Below are 18,357 nucleotides of genomic sequence, written 5' to 3' on the forward strand. Positions count from 1 at the left end.
TCAGTACCGGTTGTAGCTCTTGATACCACAACACCGCTTGCTTAGGTCCAAGGAGAAAAGAAAAAGCACAGGTGTGAGGAAGCTTGCATTGTACAACTGTGTTATCTGCAATGCAGACAAGTGATTTATGATTGCATGTTTCATGTAGCAGGAATGATATTGCCAGAGGTAAGAATAAGGAGGAAAATTCAAACTCCCTTCAGGTGACAGACATCTTAAAAATAGAGAGGATCCTTTTGAATTTTCTGGCAAGTCTCATCAGGATAGTCCTACAGCAAAAAGGGAAATGTGACTTTCCCTTTGCAGTCACTACCACTGCCCCAGAATAACCACTACTCACTGTCTAAGATCCCCTTGATAGGCAACCAGGAAAACTGGTGCCATAACAGCTAACTGTACCGAGGCTGTATTCCCCTTCTGCTTTTGCACACAACTTGTTCTTCTGACATTGTGCAATTCCATATTAATATGGACATTAGTTTCACGGACAACTCTGACCACTTTTCCTTTTGCTTTATAGAAAGAAATGAGAAACTCTGTAATCAGCAGAATTAATGAAATTTGGTGTCCTAGGGCTTTCTGTTCCCTCCCAAAGAATGGAAAGCCCTAGGTCCCAGTGGCAGGTATTGGGAAAACTTGAAATTGCTCTGCTTCTCATAGACTGGACAGGGATCAAGGGAAGTGAGGAAATTCCTGTAATGCTGCTAGGTTGGCGAGTGAACCTTAATACTAATCTGAAGTTGGCTGAATAGTATAAACTTGAAGCAGAGTAAAGCTTTGATGTTTTAGTTGATCATACTTAATATTTCAAGTACAGTGTCATCTAAGAGTAGTCACGACTAATGCTTTATCAAGATAGATACCTTACACAGGCATACAAGTTCTGAGCTTTGAAGCAGTTGCATCTGGTCTGGTCTAAATCATACATAACAATATGTAAGGGTTGAACCCTTGAATTAACTGTTCTGTTCCTTCTCTATTTTCAAGTTAGTTTGTGCCTTGGATTTTTTTTCCTTTTCGACAACTTGAATCAATTTTATTAATTTTGCAGCTATGCTGTCAAGCGCTGCCTTTGAAAAGAGTTCCTCTTGTTCCATTACTTCCCCCTTAGCTATTTAAGGGTGTTTTCCAAGGAAGGTCAACACCAGACAAGGTGCTTGGCCTGGATTTGGGAACTTTGGGCATGCCCTGGTAGAGTGTCTGCAGCCACTAGATGGCACATTGCAAGAGCATCTGTACATCCTAAATAGCAACTTGACGTTTCGGTCTGTTGGTATGATTAAAGGATAAATAATATTAAATGTTTCTTTAATAGGAGAAAAGGCACAGCATTGACAGTAGTGATTAAGTTCTATTAAACAGTTGTTATTTTGGACACCAGGTGATTAGTATATTCAAACCACTTCATTTCCAGACTTTGGCACCTTGATTGGTACTAACTCAAATCATAAAGTTCAGTGAATCAAATTGTAAATAGTTTTATTGGTTCCGTGTTGGAAAAAAATTGAGGGTTGTGAAATTCCTTGATGATTTAAAGTTACATATTTCCTAAGTCCTTGTATTTCTATTTTCTGTTCTTTATTTGGTTACTCATCATTGCCGAAATTCTAAATTCTGTTTCTGCTTTTGCAAACACTAAAACCAATATGCTAATTGAGAGCAGAGAGTTGTAGTCCTAGAACAAATATGCCAAATGGAGAGAGTTGGAGTTTTGCACTAAGATGCACAGTGCTGCCAACATGCCATAGTTATCTGAGGAAGAATTACCTCCAGGGACAAGAGTGGAACTACTCTTACAGCTTCTGGAGAAAGGTCAATATTTACATACATGATGACAACTATTGCATAAAACACAGGACCTTCATGTTTCTGTTGGTTTGTATTTTGTTTGCTGAAAATATTTTTCATCTTTTTGAGAATTATTTCATGTCCATTATATGATAAATCTTCCTTCAAAGCAGTTTTTTGTTTGTTTGTTTTTTAAATGAAATCTAAGGCATTAAACTGTAAGATCTAGATACATTTCAAGGTTTCAGTGCTATACAACAAGGCTTCCTTGAAGTTCACTTTAATAGCTTTTAAGTGACTGCGAGCAAATTTTTGGTTTCTCCAAGCCAACTTCAGGATTAGAAACACATGCTGGCTTTATCCTGTTTTGGCTTTAAAATTGTCATGCGTTCTGCTAAGTCTGTTTATGATTTCAGTGCTTGGTGAAGTGGCCCTTGCATCACTTACGTGCCACTTTACAAATTTCTGTCAAGATGTTTATGATGAAGTGCCTTTCTCAAATGTAAGCTATTTTCATTGTTGTATTAGCCTGCTTAAAATTCATCTGGTTTTCTGGTGTGGTCATGTGTCGTAGAAATGTATATGTTTACCAGGGTAAGTCCTTCATATTGTCTTAGATGTACATGTATGTGCCTGTAGAACTCGTGTGCCTGCGTGTGTGTGTGCGTGTGTCTGGGCAAGGCAAGGCAAGACAGCACCATAACTCCAGGGAAAATGGAGGAGGTGACTGCGAGTCACCCACTTACTCACTGGCATATACTGTGGGAAACCTGTATTTTGTGGTTTTGTAGAGCACTTGCTTTTTAGAGAAGGCAGGCAAGAAGGTAGACATCTCCTTCTCATTAACAAATTTATCACTTACAACTCTTATGTAAAGCAAACTTAGTGTCAACTCTGAAATGAAGAGCTGCATTGGAAATCACACCTAACTACAACAGGTGCTGAGCTGGCAGTTTCACAGAAGATTGTGAAATTTGATCGCACAATGGGAAATAGAGCCACTCCTTGAGGGCAATATCTGGAAACATAATGGGGAACCACCCTTCAAAGGTGATCTGTGTAATAATGGGGCTTAGAAACACTTTCTACCTGCTTTGCTTAGAAAATTATGAACATTTTTAATAGTGTTACTGGTTTTTGCACAAGCACGCTATATTTAGCTGTACCTCAACTAGTCCTGTGCTCAGACACACCCAAGGCAATAAACTGCCCAGTGTGTACTTGCTACTACCATCATTTCAAGGTGGAAACTATTAATGAAATCTTCCATTCTCTATATGTCCTGGTATTATTGCTAGCTTTTCTTCTCTGTCTACAGATTACAGCTTTTCACCTGTTGTCTTCTGGAAGCTGGGTATTCGTATACCCCTTGAGTAACTTTCACTGTAGCCGTTTTCTGGTAAGTCTCTAACCTTTACATACTCATACATGCTAATGAACATGGAACACCCAGCATTACTGCATTGGCCCCATGACACTCTGTGCTACTTGATGTCTCTCTTCTTTCTTCTTGAGATTGCCATAAAGATTGCACCTGTGCTCCTACATGTACTTATGCACACCACAGCCTCTGAATAATGTAGACTAATAGAAAAGACTTCAAAGAATCATAACACAGTTTTAAAGGGCTGGAAGGAGGGGCCGATGGGAAATGTTAAAAGAATTCAACATTTCCTGCTTAGCTAAGCAGTAATTTAGAAGGACATGTAAACTATGTGCAAGTATTTCAAAGAAAACAAAAGCAAATAAAAGCTATGCGCGCTGCCCTGATGCTGTAGACAAAGAGCAAAGAAGGGAGAGGTTTGCAGCAAATCGTCTGCTTGAGTTTGTAATTTTATTAGGTACTCAGACACAGGGTGAGCAGGGTAACGAAAATATTTAGCCAGATTTGGATGTTATTTGATAGAGGTAAATGCAAAGGGAAAGAGAGTGAGTGGTTTAGCAGTGACCTGAGCAAGTCGTTATGTGATTGAAATCAATTACCCAGGAGCTCATTAGCAGAAGAGAATAAATGTCCTTCCTTCTTGTGCTGTGGATATTCTATTGGATCCCTATCACATGTCAAATCAAGACGCTATCTTTCAAAGCCACTCAAGGGTTAATACCGTACTGTTCTTTCCAGGAGAGTGATTTTCCAGAGCAACTGTGCTTGTCAGGCCAATGAAGTTATCAGTGCAAAGGGAATCAGTGATCAGCAGATACCAGAATTGTCTTGACAGTTGGAACTGGAAAGAAACTACTGCAGGTCAGTGAATTCTAACATTTTATAAATCAAACGTACACTGCACTTTGTCCTTGTCTCCTAATAATTGGGATAGAGAAAGAAAGAAGGGAGATTTTGAAGAGCGTGCATACTATTTTAGAGTGAAATTCACTCATGTTTGCTCTCGTTGAACCAGTATGTTTCAAGTGGGATTTCAGAAATGCAATAGACTTTGTGCAAAACTTAGGCAGGCAACAACAGAACAAAGCATTTGGCGCAAATTTCAGGGGCACGTATTGTATAACTGCTCTGTCTGAACCCAACCTCATTTATGGTACTAAGTGCTTGATTTGGCAAAGTGTCTTTGGATATTCCAGTATCTTTGTCACTTTGGTCATTGGAGTCTATGTGCTACTGAAAGTCAGCTCCAGCAGAATAGGGATTAAATATTTAACTGTACTAGGGGCTTTTGACAAGGAAGATCTTAGTTTTGAGAGTCCAAGAAAACTGGACTCTTAATAATGAAGTAATTAATACTTTAACGATAAGAGAAAATCAATTATGCTAACTTCTCCGATTATTTCAAGATATTTTAATGAAGCACACAGAAGCAGTTGATACGTGGAAGACAGAACTAGAAACAGTGATATATAGTAGGAAAAATCTCCATAACACAGGGGGTATATAAAAAAAAAATCTTTAATTCAATCATATATATTTTAGGACACAGGGATTCTCCCCTTCTCAAGAGAATATTGCTATTCTTATCATGACCTTGCAGGCTGTAATCTTACATAAATAACAATGGGACAGATATTCTAGGAAAAAATGGTCTTTTACATTCATAACAAGTGGACAGCAAATAAATATGTTTCAAAGTAATAGAATGGGCTGACAGTATGTGATTTGTCTGTAATCATCCAACACATGCCTTGCTGTGAATGCCCATAGAGTATATAACAATCATGTACATTTTGAACATATACACAGAGGCCCGTATACTCATATACAGGTGAATATTCGTATTAGTTGTGACAATACACCGATATACGCATGAAATCAGGTACGTAGAGTCTCTTTCCTTCCTTTTTTATACACACATCTCTCTTCTTTCTCACTGCAGATTTCAGACGTTACAGGTGGAGCTTGAAATGCGATGTAGCTAGTACTTGGGGAAAATCTACCCCTGCTGAGACAGAAAATCTAAAGATACCTGGAACAGTTGAAAAGCCAAAGGTTACCTTGTCTTACTGCTGGGGTAACAAAATTGCCTGCTAAACAGCACTTTTAGGCAATTTTATTGCTGTTATCAACTGAATGATTTTGCTTGTAGGTGGCTTGTCCTTTTCCACAGAACAGGCCTGTCTCTTAACCACTGCCCCAGCAAAACTTGTGTAGATGATAGTCTTGCTCTCATTGCAGTTCTAACAGAAACAGTTGTTCGTTCCCTTGCCTCTCCATATTACGGGCATGTACCTGTCCTATTTGCCCAAGATGGGAAAGTTTGCAGTTGAAACAAAGATGAAGCCCAGGTGTTGATGGCTAGAGTTATCGTCAGAACTCCTAGAATGTTGAGTACAAACCCAGCTTTGGCCTAGAATTATAAAAGAGAAACATTATTAGTTGAACTGAGTACTTTTTTCCTTCCCTGCTGATTAGGATTGTTTGTATGGTTAGACTTTCTCTTTGGCCTCTTTTCACAACTCCATCAGAACTCCATCAAATCACATTTAAGCTGGTTTTCTTCACAAATATAATTTGTATTAAGGGAAAATGAGTTTCCATTGGATAAAACTCTTAAACTAGAAGTCCTGAAATCCTTTTAATCCACTTATGTAGTAGGACTTTCTCTTCTGACCTGGTATCTGTCTCTAATGTTACTTTGGATTTCTTCTTGGATCAGTTATAAATTAGAAAAGTCATCAAGAGACATGGCATCCTTATCCATCTTGCCTTAACATATTGAGAAGGGGCATCAGGGCAGCCTAGTGAGACGTGCTAGGCTTTCCCCTAGTCCCTGCAGAAGGAGGGTCCAGATGATAGGTCTCTTTGACATCCTTATGATCTACATTCAGGCTTTCGGAACAGTTGCCATTTCTCATTAACAGCAAGCTCTTGTTGGAATATCTTCAAGAGGCCTTGGGTGTTTTTCAAAAGCTCAACAGCATCTTTTAAGGTTCTGTGTATATACTAGAGTCAGCGTGACCCTTTATTAATTCACACATGTATGTTCTTCTTTCCATTTGACTTTAGCTGAGTACAGTGAGTTTTCTAACACTCTTTCAAAAAGAACCAATATTAGAAAAAGGAAAGATCAAAACTAGGGATGAAAATTCTGAAAAGAATGTGCTTTTGCTCACCATATCTATAACCTTGAGTTGTCCATATGAGAAGACAATGGCATTAGGAGGAGTGGCCACTGGGAGCATGAACGCCAACGATGCAGCAAGTGTACAGGGCAGCATGACATAGAGTGGATTGAGGCAGATCGCTTCAGCCTGTGTGAGAAGGGAGAGCAAAGATGATGGTTTTGAGATACAAAAATGCATAGAAATCTTTTTGCAGAAGACTGATTGTATTTGTCCATGTCAGAAACCTCATTCTTTCACAAACACTGCAGCCACTCATATTTTGGTTTTGCTTTAGAAACTTCTAGACAGTGCCTTTATGCAGCAAATGCAAGAATTGATTTTGTGGTCAGTGCTTTCTGTTCCTGACTGTGGAATCTGATCACTGCTGCAGTATAAATTAATAATAATGGTTGTAGTCAACTCTGAAACCAGGAAAAAATGTAGAGTGGCTTCAAACTGGCTAAGAACAAAATTAAATTATCAGGGGAAACAGGGTAGCCCAAACTCTGAAGGTGAGTGGATCAGTTTAGGGGTTAGCTGAAGTCTGTGCAAAAAGATTTTGGTGGAGCTTATTCCAGTTTCTATCTGGAACCAGCTTTTCACACTGCAGAACTATGTCTACCCCAGCAACAGGAATCTTCTATGGAAATGGAAAAGTCTGAATTAGGTCATAGAGCTTGACTAATGCTATCACCTTCAGAGACTTCTGGAAGGCTAGTGGTCAGAGTGAAATACAGTAATGGAATGTTGCAGGGAAGCAAATGCTGTTGCTGTCTCTATGCAGAACAAATAGGAAAAAACAAGTACAGCTGGCAGTGACCTCATGAGGTTGTTTAGACCAGAAGGCAAAGTCTAATATGCCAATGAATTTAATCCCTTTACTTTTCACCAGCAATGATTTTAGAAAGGTTGAACTAAGCACAGTGTGTGTGAATATATATGCATGCACATAAATATATATATATTTTAAGTCTTGTATGCCTGATTCGATACATGAACCAGTGCTTGGCTATGTCAGCCAGTTAGTTTTTATCATTGAGCAGATGTATGCTTGGAGAATAGTTGAAAACTGTCCTTATAAGAGTATTTTGAAACGCTGGAACTTACCATTGAAGCCAGAATAGGGAGAAAGAGGGTGGTGGTGGCCACATTGCTGGTGCACTCAGTGAAAGTGGCAACAAGGAGACACAACAGGAGAGCAATAGCTGGATGAGGGATTTGCTGCAGAGGAGTCAGTTTGCTACCTAACCATGAAGACAGACCAGATTCCTGTAACAAAGGAAAGAGGTCTGTCAAGATAGTAGTATGGAGAAGAAAATAGCCACATCACAGTCCATACCAATTCTACCTTCCCTTCTTATAGGACTTCTCATACAAACTGCTTTCTGTAGAAAAACATGTAAGAGGCAATGCTCATAGACATGATAATTCAGTAGGTTAAACAAAAATAAATGTGCTTTGCCTTCCAAAGAATTGGAAAGAAGAAGATACTACATTTACAGTGTTATTGATAGCAAATAATTGTCTCTCTGTCCAGGCCATTAGTTGTACATGATCAATATTTGAGGCTTTTTTTTAATCTAAACAAAGATCTTTGAACTCACTTTCTAAAATACTTTCATGTATCTTAGCAGATACTCTAGCAATTTAATGTAATTTCATCACATTGTCTGGGATCTTGATCAACTACCTGAAGCTTTTCATACCTTTCATCCTTCTCAGTCACTGAAAAATACCAGCATCATCCCTATTATTCTGGGCTGTAGTTTGGGCATCATTATTATTCAGCTGTTTTTCTCAAGAGAACATATCCTAACTGTGCCTGTCTTGCTTCTTCATGCATTATGGCCTAGCTTTCTTACTGTTTTGCAACCACTGTTCTTCTTCATGTCCTCCCTATTTCATATCTTGGCTACTTCAACCTGTCTCTTCTGACATTGAAAAGTGCTATCTCACAGGAGGGCTGGAATCTATCTTGAAAGGACTAGTCTAATTCCCTATGCTAGGGCAGGATCAGCTCTACCTAAATTCTACCTAGATAGATGTTTTTCAAACTTGTTGTTAAAAATCCCTAGCAGTGAAATTTCCAAAATCTCCCCAGATATTTTTTTCAAGTGCTTAACTATCTTTACAGTTGGAACATTTTCCTACTGCTTAATCTAAATCTCCTTTGCTGCAATTTAAGCCCTTTAGCACCATCAGAATATGAAAAAGTGTACTATTTTCCTTTCTGCAGCAGCTTTTATATATTTGATGACTTATTCTAGAAAACTTAATGTAATTTCTTGAATCTTTGCTTTTCCAAACATGTTTCCCAGAGATCCAATCATTCTTACTACCTTCCTCTAAACTTTTTTCATATAGCCCACATGTTGTTGAAGACTGATACCCAAAACTGAATACATTACTGTACCTGAGGATTTACCAGTCCTGAGTGGAAGGATTATATTTACATGTCTTATATATGATGGTCCTACCTATGGTTTCCAGTTGTTTGCTTTTTCTCAGTAGCAATATAAAAATATTGACTAGAATAAAGTGCATGAGCAGCTTTAAAACTTATCCAGTCATTTCCACATCTTGCATTTCTGAGACTTGGTTATTTCTTCCTATTTCCCATATTGAGTTGCATCCTTGTTTTCTAGAAACACTTTTAGAGGTCATTGTGATCTTTGAATTCTAAACTAGTAATTTCAGGCATTTGAAGCCTTTTCCAATTTGTTTATTGTCTACAGATTTAATAAATGTATTGTCTGTTCCATCATCTAAGTAATTACTGAAAAATAATTTGTAGCCCTGGACTCCTGGCAGATGCCTGCAGAAGTACCTCAGTACATCCTTCAGTTTGACAGCCAGATGTTTTTATCTGCTCCTGAAGGTTCTCTAGCTAGCTCTACGTGTGTTTTTTAGTAGTTTAATTTAAACCATATTTCCATAAGTAGTTTGTTTGAAATAGTTTGGGGACACATCCTGGGCACATATCTCCTCATACTTGCCACATCAGTTAAGTTTTATTTAATAGAACCTTTAATGTATTGGGGTAGTTTCTTAATCATCCACTTCTTTAGAAACACAGTTAATCATGCTGCCTTGATCGGTAGTACGATCCCAGTTGCATAGGCAACAAAGATTTGTTCTAATCACTCCTCCTAAAGATGGTGAAGTCTGTCCTACTGCCACTAGCTGAGGAAATGTGTTTGGTGCTACCAGCATGCCCTCTTGCGTTCTGGGAGAGCACGCATGAAAAGCACGACAGAAAAGACCCAGGAAGACACAAATAGCAGGTAAGCAGAGGAATGTTACCTCACTGCCTTTGGCTAAGGCAAAGCCACCTCCCAGCAGAAACACAATGTTCCATGGCATTTTCTGGTGAACTGTGTTCCAGTCCAAGAGAGCTGGAGGTGCTCGGATCTTTGGCTTGCTGCCTAAAATCCAAAAATATTTTGTAAGCCGTGTTACATCCTCCAAAGAAAGGAGGACTTCTTGGTGGGAGGCGAGTTTAGTCTGAACATCAGGAAACGCTTGTGTCAGCAAGATCAAGTAGACTGTGGAACTATCTCCTAAAGCAAATGATGGGAGCCTCATCAACAAAGATTTTAAAACTTGACTTGCAAAAATACTAATGAATGATCTGTAGCTGCTCCAAGAGGCATAGTAGAATAAAGGCGAGAGTGAGTTAAAAGCATGGCAACATATCTGCAGAACTGTATGTGTTTCTGTAGAGTCATGTATTCTCTCCTGAAGACTCCATCTTCAGAAGCTTTTACATATGTGTATACGAGAGTCTGGGACACTGCTGGGATAAGAGTTTCCTACTTAAATTACAAGAAACTTTTATGGGAAATATGCCTTGTCTAGCCTAAAGCATACAGCTGTAGCTATGCAGGAAGCACAGTTTGAAATCTTGATTAATGTTTGAAATTTCCTTTGTAAATCTAAAATATAAAACTTCCCGGGTACCTATTCTAACAGTTGATTTTTTGATGCCTTCAGTAAACTTACCTGTTTGTTGTTTATCTCTGTCATTGTTAGAAATGTTGGAAGGGATGATGAATAACAAAATTGAAATGAAGATGGCAACTGTAGCATCAGTGACATAGCTGCAATAGATCAGTCAGAAATTTAGTTTAGCCGTGTCTTCATCTTTATGAAATCTAGCCTACTCCATTTTTATTCAAAGTAAGGAGGAAAAGTGGTGATACCTTGTATCGTTTTTGTTGAAAAGAACTGTTGCCCAACCTGGTATGAAACCAGGTTCTCTTGTAAACCAGAGCAGTACCAGTAGTACGAAGAGGATCAGAACTGCTATTTCTGCAAATTTAATTGAGCCCAATTTCTTGCTCTCTTCCTTGATAATGTCATAGGCCCGTTGCTCCTTAGCCTTTGCAGAGGCGTTTGCAGCACAACCAAAATTCTTCTGAAAACTAGAAAAAAAATGGACAAGACATATCAGAGAAATTTGCCAGATATCCTCAGAGTTAAGAATCCAAATTTTATACTCAGTCATATTGTCTTTTAGATATATGTATTTATATATGCATATGGAAATTATATATAAATTACTATCATAGCATCAGCAGCCATAGGTGTTAGATAGTAACTGCGTTGTACTGTGTACTGCCAAGATGATCAAAGAGAAGCTTCCTACCCCTAAAAGCTCATGATCTAAACATAAACAGGTGTGCTGTCTGGACACGCGGGGGAATAATGACAATGTTTGTGATCGACAAAGCTATATGATCACCAGGAAGTAAACAGTTGCCAAGCTTTTTAAAATTACAGAAAAGGAGAATTTTAGAAGAGGAATTTGAAGACAAATCTACCATTGCAGGTATTGCAGAGCTCTTTCCATTTAAAAGAAAGGAGGTTGGGGATAATACAAAAGTGATAGGCTAAGTATTAAACAGGTAGCGCAAGCCGGTTGTACAGGGTAATTAGCATTGGGAACTGGCACAATACTAATCCTCTAGGTCTGTAGCAATTCTCGTCACAAAGGTATTTACCAGCTATATGTAGAAATAATTTTCCTGGTTTGAAGCACAACAGTCTTTCAGGACATGAAAGCAATGCTGCAGAACAGGTGTTACGCAGTTATAACTTCCTGTTTTCAGCTACAGAGTATATTTAGCTGGGATTTGATCAGGTTCCTTGGAGAAAAGGTTGCGGTATTTTAACAAATACGTAGTATGCTGTTCTGCTAGTCTCTGTTGTACGTGAGGGCTTTGTCCCTTGCTGTCTTTTGAGTATAGGTTCATCAATAAAAGTATCACTTGTGTTACAACATGTAATGAGTACTTGCTAACAGGCCTGTCAGCTGCATTACAGTGTGTAAAGAGTACTTACTTAAAGCCCAAGTACAGTATCTGCAGCCAAATCCACGTCAAAACCAGTAACACGATCATAGTGGGGAAGGCAAAGGAGAACCAAGAGGCAAAGTTGATGATATTGCCATTGTTAGGAAAGAGCCTATAAAATGTAGATGGCTGTTAGTGTCCAAAATTCTGCACTCTCTTTGTATTTCATTAATGATTCAGAAAAGAGGAGGTACTGTGAGGCCCACTAAGGAAGAGAAGCTAACTTCCCAACAAAGTTACCAAATTTATATTTTCCTTCTCTGTGTTGGCTGGAAGTCAGCTGTAGCAGAATGATGCAGTTTAGTGGGTATGTAATCCCAAATTCAACCAGACTTACTCATCAATTTGTCCTTGCAGTACCAGATTTGGCGTTGTCCCAGTCAGAGTTGCAATCCCTCCAATACTGGCTGAGTAACAAATACAGAGAGACATTCCCTTGCAGAATTCCTTGTGTTTGTCCTCTAGCAGATTTTCATTTCTCTTTCTGTCTTCCTCGACTGTCAGGACATGACTATTACCTAGGTCCCAAGACAGGAACAAAAGAGTTAAAGAAGCTAGATTGGATAGGAAGAGATCTTGTGCCTGCGTAATTCAGTATTTCAAGGCTAGGACACAATGGACTCAAAGCTGAAGGAGCCAGAATTCCTCATTTTAAGGATGGCATTGTTAATTCTTTGATCTTCTGTCTGTTTTCACTGATTGTCTTGATACAGAGCAGTTTTTCAGAGGAATAGAATTTGAAACGTGTGATAAAGTCCAAACATAATGCTGACACTCCTCGGTGAACTAGGGCAATGTCTGAACTGCACATGGGAAGGAGAGAGGCAAGAATTCAGGGAGGTACAACAGAGTCAGAGGGGTTGGACCGAAGGGAACTTGTTCTGTACCAGCACCTGACTGCTGGCACGGAGATTTACATTCAGAAACACTTGAGTTGTCTCAAAGATGGGAAGAGGGTGAGACAGCTGGTAAAGAGATATTGTTGCATGATTGTATATTTTTGGATTAGAAAGATCATTTTAATCCCTAACCTTCTGGCATGAAATAGGCCAGGAATTTTTCCTCGGAAATTCCCTGTTATTAGATAAGTTACACAGTAGATAATAATTGAACTAACATAAATATACAGGGAAATATCAAGCCTAATGTAAAGGCTTCAGCTAATGGAGAATTTATACATTTTGTTGTTTTATTGATTAGTTACCGCTTCGTATTTTCAATCTATTTCTAACTTCAGCCAAGTCAGTAGATCTTACTGTGCTTTTGTCTGGTTCATGGAAGAGCCTCATAAATGCTGTGTGGTACAGACAGGATGCTTTAGGTACATTCTTTTAGAATTTACTAGTAACTGTAAAGACGGTGAAGAAGGCATCAGGTCATCCTCCATTATCCCAAAGAGAAAGACACCCATAACCCACTCACCTTTTTCCTCTGTTTCTTTGGAGCTATCTGGTTTAGGTGTCTCTTCCTGCAGTTCAAAGGCTTTATTGACATTTTCAGACGCTTGCCCAGTTGTGCGAGACTCCATTTCTGACTTGTGCAACTGTTCCAACACTGCTTGTGCTATTGGGACCATCATGGCAGTGGTGGCAGTATTGCTGATCCACATCGACAGGAAGGCAGTCACAATCATGAAACCCATGAGAAGTCTGAAATGAAAAGGTTCAGAACTCGGCGCTGCAATGCCCTTTTTTTGTTACAAAGCTTTGGTTACAAACGCTGGGTTTGGAAAATGCTTAGCAATTCACACCTAGCACTTCCTCTTACCCTAGTCCGGTCACAGTGAGATTTAACATAAATTTTTCTTTTTGCAATTTCAGCCAATTGTGCTTTTACATTCCTATGACTAGGAAAGTGGGAGCAGGTATTTTGGAGCAAACAGTTTATCTAGTCAGTATCCTGCTTATTCTGCATGCTTCTGAGGAAGACATATCACCTCAATAACACATATTAATGTATTATAATATACTTTGAAGAGAAATTGCAACTGAATTTGATTCCAAATGGCAATCAGTTTAAGCCGTAAGGAAGATGATCTCTTTTTTTGTAATTTTATCCCACCTCTGTCATTTAAGATTCTCTTCTTACTCATATAAAATTCTAATCCTTGTTTCAGTATTACTATGTTATTTGTCTCAAAATTATTCTTTAGATGAGATGTAGATTATATATTAGATGAAAAGGGCTTTATCTTGTATGCATTTTTATTCTATTGCTTTGTAATTTCCTTCAGTATTCTCTCTTCTCATGATCTGAGACAAATTAAATAGGACCATGTAGCCTCTGCATAGCTTAAAGTTCTAGTCTGGTAAACATTTGTTGTTTTTAAAACAAGCATCCCCATATTTTCTCTTCTCTTTGCAATCAGTGTAACAGAGAGTATGTTTTCTGTGTTTCAGCTGTAGTCTTTCCTGATTGTCTAAAACTGTGCTTCTGGCCAAGCCTAGCAGCACCCTTGTCTTTTCAGAATTGACTCTCTTGTTGCTATTTCTTCACCTAAAGCCATTTGGAATTCAAAAAAGAGGCACCAGGTCTGTAACACATCAAAGGATCCCCATTTGCAAGGTTTTCCCAGGCACTAACTCACTTGGACTGTAGAAAAGCATTTGTAGGATATGATTTGCAGATCACATAGGACACTACGGGCAACTCTGAGATAAGAACTAATGCCATGAAGCCCTTTATCCCACAGCGTTTTCATGACAGTTACTCACAGGGCTGGTCTGACACCAGTGATAAGCAAGACCCGCAGAGCAACGCGCTTGTGTAGGTGCCATTTCTCAATAGCGATGGCCATCAGCAGTCCCCCAATAAAAAGCATATTTGTGTCCTTCAAATACTCCCCACAGACCTGTAACATGGAACAAGGGAGAGAAAATAGTGACAAGAAGCCAATGTTTAGAGAGAAGGCACTTTCTGAGGGAGGATCTTGTCCCAAAGACATTAGCACGCAGTAACTATGGATTGCATCTAAACAGTGAATTTGTTTTGATTTCAGATTAGCAGCTCCACCCACAGTTCACTCTAGGCTCATGCAGGTTCTCTTCCATGGAGAGGACAGACAATTCCCTGTGTAACAATAGTGCAATTTTCTCTTCTTTGCACCACACTCTGGAAATCACCCTGGAAATAATCGCAGAATAAGAGAAGCTGACCAATAAATACATAGGCAAACATGTATAGAGTAAGATCTCTTACTGTTGTTGAATCCATGATATTCATTAGCGGGAACAGCAGGACAGGAAAGAGAGCGGTGACAGCCAACGGCAAGGCTTCCGTGCACCAAAACAGTGCCATCACTATGATAACATAACCACATCGGGCCTCCTGACAGAAGAAGAGTACGTGCAATCAGAACAGACTGTATGTCCCACTTAGGCTTGAGAAGGCAACAGCCCATAATTATATTCATTGCCTGATAAAGGGATTTGGGAAAAGGTTATTTTCTATCTTTCTCTCCCATCTATCCTCCTACCTATGCAGATCCTAATCAAATGAAAAACTATTCAACAACCTTGTCAGAACTGTGAGGAAAAGACTGGGGCCTCCAATGGGGAAAACCAAGAAACTTAGGAAAAGAAACAAATTGATGACTTTGAACCTTTCGTGATAAGGAATTGGTAGTCCCTGCACAGACGTCTTGATTTTGCTGATGGTGGTATTTTCTTTTTATATATATCTTCCTTTGAGTTGCAGAAATAGTTACTGATCCAGTCAAGGTTTCTCCACCTTTTTCTCTGCATGTTTCAGGACATGGCCCAGATGAACCCCAACTAATTTCAACAGCCTGGATTCCTTGTACTCTAAATACTTTTATCTATTTTTCATTGGATTTTTAGCTTAGTACAGACTTTGAAAGGCTCACTGACAAGCTGGTCACAGATCAGTTTCAGCTTCCACTGGCTTTGACTTGTTTCTTTGAAAAAAGTATGATCCCCTATTTCATGTACTGTCTTTCTGAGAAAACATTGATTTACTTCTGCTTTGGACAATCACTTCAATTTTTATGTAAAAATATTTAACTCAGTCCCATACACTCAAAAGAGTCAAAATAATGTGTCATCACAGATTTTCCTATGGCTGGGCTGATGAAGAAAGCAAGGAAAAGTAACATTACAGGTTATAGTGTCTTTCTCATTTTGGAACTAGCACAATAATGGGTGCCAGCAAATCCAAAGGAAGAAAAAAGTGGTTGTGTGGTCTTGGATCAAGGATGTCCACTAAAATATACTGAATGAAATGAATGAATGAAAATGTAGTAATGCTTATTGAGAAAACAATGAAGAGATGGAAATGGTAATGGCCAGATTATAGAGAAGTAAACCAAGGAGCTGGAACAGTGGCTGGCAGGATCAAACTTGTGATGCTTTAGAACATGTTCAGGACTTCTGAACATGGCATGGAAGTTACAGAGCTGGTGAAGGGAAAGGATGAACAGGGGAGCTGAATATTCTGGAGAAAGAAGATAGCGATCTAGGTGGTAAATTACCAAAGCAGCAGGGTTGGAGAAGTAAAGCTGAAAGAGATTCATGAAGAGATGAAAGCATACCTTTTCGAGCCTTATTTTTGAATGAGAGCAGTAAGAACCTCAATTATACATCCCGTCAAGCACTGAAAGCAATTTTTCATTTTGATGATCCTTTTTTTCCCATTTTTGTTATTAAGAGACGCCAGTGGGTGCCTTTTGAGAGACCCTAGCGGGGCTTTGGAACATATATCATAGGCACAGTGCTATTCTCTTCCAGCCTGCTGTGAACAGGCTCACAGTAAAAGCTGGAATAAGGCTTTTCACAAAGTCGGTTGTCCTGTAAGGACATTCCTCTGCCTTGAGACAAAATCTTTAGCATTGTCTGCCCTCATTTGTAATAGTTTAGTGTCCAGTGCTATGTCATTATAGGGCAGGTTAATAGCTCAACAGAATAGAAAAATGTGAAATTCCATCCTGTAAGTTGTCCGCTTACAGCTCTGCATGCTGAGGTACCAGCTTTTCCTGCTTAGCAGTACCACCATGCGCAATTCTAACGCAAGAAATCTTACAGATTGCAAAGGGGAAAGTCCAGGACCTTTTGAAATTTTGTGTTGTAGCTGAGTACATAGAAACCAGAGAGAGTAATTTTCAAAGAGGAACCGAACCAAGACTGCCAAATCATTCCACAGGCATACCAAGGACTTATTGTATGGTAACAATGACTCTTAGAAGTTTGGCAAGGAAGTTTGAACTCGTGGCCTCAGGACAAAAAAAAAAAAAAAATCTCTGGCACCTTAGAACTTTTCTGATCCAGATCTCTTTTAACTTCAGTAACTCTTTTGCCTATGAAAAGTTAACTAGCAAAAAAGTACTTTTTCTGTTTTTCTTCTTAGTAAGCTTTTAAGTGATAGTTTAAGCTATTTTATTTGCATAGCAAGGGAATAGGAGGACACGCCTGATGAGTTACCACATTTCACCTCAAGCCAGTGCCACTCTATCATTCTTGCTTGCAATCCTTTGGTCATAGCTCTGAAGTCTCTGATAACACTCAGAAAAAGAGCTGTGAGGAAGAAGGAGCTTTGGGGCAGGCTGCACAAAAAGACAGCGAAGAGCTAGTGAAGTGAAGAGGGAAGCTTGGCGAAGGAGACCAGAAACTGGGAGTCAGCAGGGACTGGGAGACAGGCAGGCAGAGACCAGAGGACAGAGCTAGGACTTGACATCCAAAGAGCAGTGACAGGAGAGGTAGGTTGGGACTAGCTATTTAATGATGCTGGGACTGTAGTAAGAGAAGAGCTTAGACCTGTCTGAGCTCTGTCATGAAGACCAGAGATTAGATCTGTCTGCATTAAGAGATTGGGAGTGGGAGAAATAAGCCAGAGTGAAGAAGCAGCAGAACACTGGCAGTCTGCCTGCTCACAGTGCTGTATTTAAATGATTGATGTCTCAGAAATACCTGTCCCACTACTACAGGTTTTTGTAGTTAACTTTTTCTGAAGGAATCCTAAGCAAGGTGTCTTCCAAAACTTGACATTTTAAATTTTAAATCGTTTGGAAAGATTCTTACAGACATATGCTAAAAAAAGAGTGAAATACATATTATTTTGTCCTTATGTATTAGAATACCTTGTCCATCTGGCCAAGAAAAATGCCTCTTCTATCTGGCAATGACAACAAGGAAAAAATTAAAAGAGGATGTGGACTGGATACTTTTAGAAAATCAGAAGGGGGATTAAAATTGAGCCTTAGATTGTAACTTAGGTTCACACCTATGAGCTTCAGCTTAGAAAGTCCTTTGCTAAATCAGTTAGATGCAAAGCAAAAGTTACAAAATTGCATGCGACTGAACATTATTCTAGAATATGAAATCACAGGTGTATCTGTTCCTCCATCTATGTCCTATTGCTTTTGTATTCCCCCACTATCAGTAGTCAAAGGGGTCTGCTCAGAAAAAAAAGATCTTCAAGCAATAAATGAAGGAAGCGCCTCTGAGAAAGGATCTGTACGTTCTCTTCAGATCTGTCACTTAAAAGGAGCAGCTCTAAGGAGAGATTTGGAGATTCGGCTCTCAAATTCGATTTTAAAAGTTCTTACCTTGGTAGGAACAGCCAGAGGCAGAGGGAGAAACAAAAGGGGTACCAACACTATGATCAGGTATTTCCTGAAGGCTAAAGTCATCTGCAAGAAGCCAGCCAT

The 18,357-nt window shown here is 39.1% G+C and overlaps 1 protein-coding gene across 1 annotated transcript; it reads right to left on the reverse strand.

The window, feature by feature from the left end:
- Positions 1 to 5,453: 5,453 nt before the first annotated feature.
- SLC13A2 (solute carrier family 13 member 2) lies at positions 5,454 to 18,357 on the reverse strand. Its single transcript, XM_075517803.1, has 12 exons — positions 18,256 to 18,357; positions 14,895 to 15,023; positions 14,411 to 14,547; positions 13,121 to 13,345; positions 12,034 to 12,222; positions 11,686 to 11,808; positions 10,545 to 10,766; positions 10,345 to 10,442; positions 9,646 to 9,767; positions 7,450 to 7,611; positions 6,352 to 6,489; positions 5,454 to 5,585 (listed from the first exon to the last, which is right to left on the reverse strand). The coding sequence occupies exons 1-12, from the start codon at positions 18,355 to 18,357 to the stop codon at positions 5,454 to 5,456; spliced, it is 1,779 nt and encodes a 592-aa protein (XP_075373918.1).

This window comes from Mycteria americana, chromosome 15, assembly GCF_035582795.1.
Source record: "Mycteria americana isolate JAX WOST 10 ecotype Jacksonville Zoo and Gardens chromosome 15, USCA_MyAme_1.0, whole genome shotgun sequence".
In the NCBI taxonomy this organism is placed as follows: Eukaryota; Metazoa; Chordata; class Aves; order Ciconiiformes; family Ciconiidae; genus Mycteria; species Mycteria americana.

What these genes read in the sequence shown, in the direction of transcription:
- SLC13A2 (XM_075517803.1), bottom strand. Translation starts at nt 18,357, where the DNA reads ATGGCTGGCTTCTTGCAGATGACTTTAGCCTTCAGGAAATACCTGATC. An exon ending in ATATCATGGATTCAACAACA is followed by an intron (nt 14,548 to 14,894) that starts GTAAGAGATCTT and finishes TCCATGTTACAG; the next exon opens with GTCTGTGGGGAGTATTTGAA. An exon ending in CCTTAGCCAAAGGCAGTGAG is followed by an intron (nt 7,612 to 9,645) that starts GTAACATTCCTC and finishes CCTTTGTTACAG; the next exon opens with GAATCTGGTCTGTCTTCATG.